Source organism: Colletotrichum chrysophilum (assembly GCF_026319265.1).
Source record: "Colletotrichum chrysophilum strain AFK26 chromosome Unknown scaffold_25, whole genome shotgun sequence".
Taxonomy (NCBI): Eukaryota; Fungi; Ascomycota; class Sordariomycetes; order Glomerellales; family Glomerellaceae; genus Colletotrichum; species Colletotrichum chrysophilum.
In genome coordinates, this window is record NW_026517312.1 from 316,439 (window position 1) to 322,790 (window position 6,352).

General features: G+C 56.0%; 1 protein-coding gene across 1 annotated transcript; it reads left to right on the forward strand.

The window, feature by feature from the left end:
- Window positions 1-4,631: 4,631 nt before the first annotated feature.
- Window positions 4,632-6,023, forward strand: COL26b_004250 (uncharacterized protein; the record flags this gene model as incomplete). The annotated part of the gene is made up of 1 exon (XM_053177130.1): window positions 4,632-6,023. One exon carries the CDS (start codon window positions 4,632-4,634, stop codon window positions 6,021-6,023), a length of 1,392 nt encoding a protein of 463 aa, XP_053038966.1.
- Between the last annotated feature and the right edge of the window lie 329 nt (window positions 6,024-6,352).

The window sequence follows — 6,352 nt, forward strand, 5'->3', positions numbered from 1 at the left end:
GATGCAGGGCAGTGGAGGCGACAAAGAAAAGTGATCTGAGGAGCCCCCGAATTGTTTTCCAGAAGCGTGAAAAGTGTTCGTTGGGGGTGGTGCAGGCGACCCAGTTCCAATCTCTCGTGCCATTATCGAACCCCCCATCGAAGGCAGGTATCCGATGCTGCTGCTACCCATGGAAGGGGCTTCGAAGGCGACGATCCGAAGACCAGTTTGGAGTGGAAGCCCAGCTTACCACCAGAGTGAGATATATCGGGCTGGCTTAGTGTATGCGGTGTTGCTGCGTGGGCCCAGGACACTGCAGTATCTGCGTCAGTAGCGCCAGCATCGCATTCCAGCCTCCAGGATTGCCGTAGAAGGTCAAACAGACACTGTGCGATTCTTCCCTGCTTAGCTCCTTTTTGCCCACCTGTACTCAGAAGAGACACACGTGGATTGTGGAATGGGATCCGTCGAGAATGACTCCTCAGCTTCTGTCATCTTGGCTGACATGAAGCCCCATCGTAGTCGTCAATTTCTGGTGCGGAACAGGTGCGCGAGGGAAGTCTCTAGCCTACAGGCCCGGCGTCTTCTTCAGACGCTGCCAACGATTCCGTCAGCAGTCCAAAGCCAGCAAAGGCCCGTCACGTCAGGCAAGTCCCCCGGCGCCAATCGTCGGCCGCTATGGGTTTACCCGTCAGTTAGCGGCCCCAGACACGAGCGATCCCCGCAAGATGAGGTGGCCACGCTATCCGCATGTGTCCTGCTCCGGTTTCCTGTCTGTGAGGCCCTCCATACTCGGTACGGATACATGTGAAGGTCTCTGGTCAGAGTGATGGATGGTAGTCACTGGGTGGACGTCAGCACAGTAGCGTTTAATGGAGGGGCAAACAGCGACTTATGAGGAGGGCAGGGTGACTTGTGCTTCCAGTGTCCAGTTCTTCGGAGTCGCGCCCGCCCTCCGACGAGGGCGGGCTGTGATGATGGAGGGCAGAGGCGTGACGGGGGGCAGATCGACATGGGCTCGTGGATGGATGGATGGTTAGAAAAAACATGGACATGGCCGGGACATGGGGGGCCCTTTCCCCATTTCCCCTGGAGGGGTGAGGGCGGGCATGCCAGGTCGCGTCGCATTTCATCGAGGGCATCCATTGCGGCGTCCCAAGTTCCAACAGGACTTGACTGGACGGGAGAAGTGTCGTCTGATTCGCAGACCTGCTTGCTGGGCGCAGGAGGCTCGCATGCGCAATCTGCGCGCCAATGGACCTGGAGACTTTCAGCACGCTGTACGCCCACCAAGGAGTGATTTTGGGTGCTCCGAGGCGAGGGCAGGTGCGCCCCAACAGCCACCAACAGCCATCGACGCACCACACACAGCCCTGGTGGGCGCTGAAGCTGCGAGGAGTCAACGCAGTACGCCTGAGGTTGGAACCCGAGAACCGGTTTCCTAATTGTAGCGCGAAGTACGTACGCAGTAAGGCACCTACTTTTTAGCTGAGGTGGGTTGCGGTTGTTAGCGTTCACGCAGCCAGCCAACCTTCCGAGGAGTCAGGACAGGTAAGGTAGGTAGGTACCTGCCTGCCTCAGTAAATAAGGTTTCTGCCTACGTAGTGTACTATGGTACCAAGTCCGCAGCAAGGCACACGGGCTTTTGGTTAAGTGCGGTACGTACCTACTGCAACCCACCGTCCTCTATCTCCATCTTCCTTCCTCCTCGCACCAGTGACCTCCCACGCGTTGCGAGGAAAGCACGACCAAGTGCTTACCTTATCCTCTCCTGACGTGCTGCTGGCCAACCAGATGCATTTTCTAGTTTGGTAGACTTGCATTTCCAAAGGCAGCTCAGCTGTGTTAGGTATGCACGGATAACGTATCTATCTGTCTACGGAATACCAACCAAAGGCCCCTTCTTTCTGTCCGAGTTTTAACGTGAATACTGCAATGCATACGGATGGCTGGTAGATACCTATCTTACTGAATGTATCAAAGTCCCTTCAGGATATCCACCAGGTAGATGTCTCCTCCCCTCGTCTTACCTAACATCCCGTCATTTCCATCTTCCATTCTCACACACAAAGTACATGCTTGCATATTTCCTTAGTATGCTGTACCTACGTATTTTCCTGGCCGTCCTCATGGCCGGCCGAGTCCTCTCGATGCGGTGCATCCCCAGCTGTTGGCCAATGTCGCCTCCTGTCTTGCCCTGGGGGGCGTACCCATGATCCCGGTCCCTGTTCCGGCCCAACTCGCAGTTGCAGTTGCTGGGATCCTGGTCCTCGTCCCCGTCCCTTGTCCATTCGTCCCTCGTCCTCCTTCACATCCTGGCCGCCGTGCACAAGTGGACGACTGAACGAGTGGGCCAGGGGAAGCCCCAGCTCAGCCGTTTCCGCGCCGGTTAGTCTCTTCCTCGCCTGATGCCCTGATGAACCAATTCAGACTGAACAACTCCTCCGCCCGCCCCCCCAACTGGACAAACGCCTCGAGAGAGTCGACGCCTCTTTCTTTCGTCTCCCCTCCCTCCTCCTTCTCACACACCTCACGCCTGCAATTGGCACCGGGTTTTGGCTTGGGCTTGGGAGTACCCGTCATCTGGTCTCGAGTTCAAGTACGGATACTCTAACTTGGACGGCGCGCATCACCATCAGTACTTTGTACCACCAACTCCGATACCACGGCACCGCAGCAGACCAGCGGCATCTCCATCTCGGCCGTCTTAACTCGTCTCCCCTCTCTGACGTGCATCTGCTGCTACTGTACTGCCATCGGTCCTGTCGTCGTTCTCGCCTCCTCCCATCCTCGCTTAAGCATTACCCTCACATCGTCTTCCTCGGTCGGCTTTCGCGTCCCTCGTCCAAGTCCAAGCCCACGCAAGTCCCAAAAGCTCCAAGGCTCCAATTTCTCTCCCCATCCATCACATTGTCCGACGTGGGGCCCGATCCTGGTCTCTTCTCGACAAGACAAGACAAGCCAACACTGCCGCGTGCTGATGCTGGTTAGACCTGCACACTGGACTGGACCTGCTGGCTGCACTTCAACTCACTGGACACTGGCCCTCATCCCAATTCTCACCCACGTTCTTTTTCCTCTTCCTCTCGTCTTCATATTCTTCCTCGACCATCCCTTCAACACCATCAGCTCCCATCTCCTTGTGTCCGTCCAACTCGTCTACACGCTTGCCATACGACAAGCGCGCAGACGGGCTTCAGACGAGAACAACAGGACCGCAAATCGCTGCATCCCACACCAAATACAATACCAATACCAAACACACAGTACAGGCCCTTCGCCGAGCAAACAAGGGGCCTCCTCCATACGCACCCTTCCCACTCGGCCTAAGCCATCCTACCCATCCAGCGACCCAGCCCTCCGCCAATCACTCAATTCGTCCAGAACCCGGCGCTGCAAATCGACTTTGGGAATTGCGTTTCGGACCCTGTCTAGTTGCCCGCGGCTTCATATACATACATGCCATCAACCACCCACCGCGCAACACCCGCCGCTGTGCCCTCTTCTTTCGTTCTCTACTTTCCACCGCCCTCACCTTCAACCTCGCCTCGCTCTGCCTCACCGGCGCACATCAGCAATTGCACGCCCTCTCTGTTGTCCACGCCCACCATACGTTTTAAACCTATCTAACGCCGTCCGCCTAACCGTTCCGGCCAACACGATTTACCTTGCCCTGCCCTGTTCCGACCAGCCCAGGAAAGGGAAAAAAGAAAAAAAACCAAAGACGCTCCCTATTGCGCTTACTCGCCCATCTCACCCACGTACATACGTTCTGCCGCTGTGCTGCTGCACCACCCGACATTCGCCCGTCCCGCATGCAATACGGTACCATCAGCAACGCCATTTGGTATCGCCCAAACGAATCGATCCTCTCTCCGCTGATCGCTTCTCCCGGTTCCTGGGTGCTGCCGTCAGACCGAGTGTGCTAGGCCCAAACTCTCTGCAAGGGTCTACCCGGTCGCTTGACTCTCGTCTTGCCAGACGCCCCAATCACTCGTACATGTAGATGCCCGCACTCCCCGTCGCCGATAACGACTAGAAGACTGTGTCTCAATTGCGCGCCTCGACCGGTGGTCTCGACAGGGAAATAAGAAAGGGAACGAATTGTCTCTCTTTTGCTACGAAGCCTTGGGTTCCAGCGACGTTTGTCCACGTTCGTACGCCAAGGAAAAGGTGCTTCGGGCAAGACACGACCACAAAAGAGCCCCTCCCGGCTACCGCCCACTCGTCTATTCTTCTTCAGCATCCAACATTATCCTCTGCTCCCGACAACCGACTAGCTCCTCCTCATCTTTGTCCTCCGCCAGGAGCTTCCATGGACGTGGTCTGACCTGCATCCACCATCTGACGCCGTTTTTTTCTGCCATCCACTCACATTCGCCAATCTAATTTCCAACTCGCATCTTTTCCACGCGCCGATCACACTGAGCGCATCCGGAGCTGAACGTCTCGTTTCCCACACTGAACTTAGCCAAGGGCTGAGGACGGATCTGAGACCATCTCCACCCAGTGAGTCTGCTCCGGCCGCCACATCTCGAGCCGAGAACGTGGATTGTGGCCTCGCGCCGGAATAGGCTGCTTTGCTAACCGCCCGCCGTGCTTGAAGCAGCAGCCCGTCATCATCTCAACTGCTCTGCAGATATCTCTTCACCATGGCCTACAATCACGCTGAACCCTCACCTCAATACCAACCTTACGACTACAGGGCTCAACCAGACGACATGGCTCAAAGGAACACCTCGTGGGCACCATCTCCAACTTATGGACCGCCTAGGTCTGCTGGGGATGCGTACTACGAAACTGCATCATCCCGTCTGCCCCCTCCATCCGGCCTGATGAACGGCATGTCAGGCTCGCATCCGAGACCGATGCCACAAGAACATCAGCCGCCGTACCATCGCCCCGAGTATCACCACCACCATGAGTACCAGCAGCCCCCATCACCAACTTATCACCAAGCACCACCGCAGTACCAACATTACGCACCACCTGCAATTAGTAACGACCCGTACCGAGCACCTATGCCGCAGCCTCAGTACTCCAATTATGAACCTCCCAGAGAGCCACAAAGGGCACCGCCGCCGCCTGCTGGGGATTATGACCCGTACCAGGAAGCAAGAGAGCAGCACATGATGTCGAGAAACTTGCCTCCGCAAATGCCTGGAGCCCCGCGTGTCCCCAACAGCAATTATGACGGAAAGGTTGCTATCCCATTCACCCCTCAGAGCTTGAGGATACCAGCGGTACGCTCTGGATCTACTGTGCCGCCAGCTGGAGCGCCGTGGAGCGCTACTAGTCAGCCGGACAGATCGGTCAAAATTGAACATCTCCTTAGCGGCGGAGCATCACAGGCTGTGCAACACACAATCGACCAGAAGCCTGCACCGCCCAAGAACGAGTATGAGATCTACTTTCGACAACAACCAGTGGCGGCGAGATGTTGTGGATATGGCGAGAGAGATCGCAGAGTCATCGACCCGCCGCCCATCGTCCAGCTCAGGATCAACAACCCCGACCTTACGCCAGACGAAATGTACCAGAGGATCCACCACCCGGCTTACGTCGTTCACTGCAGTATTTGGTGCAAGGATGGAGTAAAAGACGAAACCGACATGCCCTCGGACTACGTACGACCAGGAAAGCGGCTCATGGGATCCTTGGTATCCTCTCCTTTTGTGGGACAAGACGAGAACGGCGAAGAGGGCTGCTTTTTCTGTTTCCCTGACATGTCGGTCCGCACACCTGGCCCCTTTCGTCTGAGGTTTGCGTTAATCGTCGTCGACCCGATGCATCGCTCCCCGAAGGCTCCCATCAAGTCCACCATCATGAGCGACGTGTTCCAAGTTTACAACGCCAAGGATTTTCCGGGCATGCAAGCCAGCACACCGCTCACGAAGCGTTTGAAGGAGCAGGGTTGCCTGATTTCTATCAAGAAGGGCAACGAAAAGTCCGGTGGTAAGTCACGTCGTCAAGATGACAGCGATGAAGACGACGAAGAGGGCGGGTCGTCAAACAAGCGCAAAAAGTCAAAGAAGCAGCGGTGAAGTAACCGAGACGTGTCAACAGAGAATCGTCGAAGATCTACCGACAATCGAAGGAGATGAAAAGAGGCATATCATAATTGGCGTTGGTTTGGAGACGGCTCAGATCGGCAAATACACGGCGACGATACTCTTCATTTTGGGAATGCCCGTCCGACTCGGGCTGTTTGCTGCGACACGGGTATATAAGAATTGAGCGTGCGCTACACTTCACAGCAGTGCCATATTTGGAGACAACCACATCGGGCAAGTTAGCCCTCGCACCATGAGTCTTCAAAGGGAAGACCGGACTGAGGTCTGGGCCGCGGATTTGTTATTTTTGTTTTCTCATT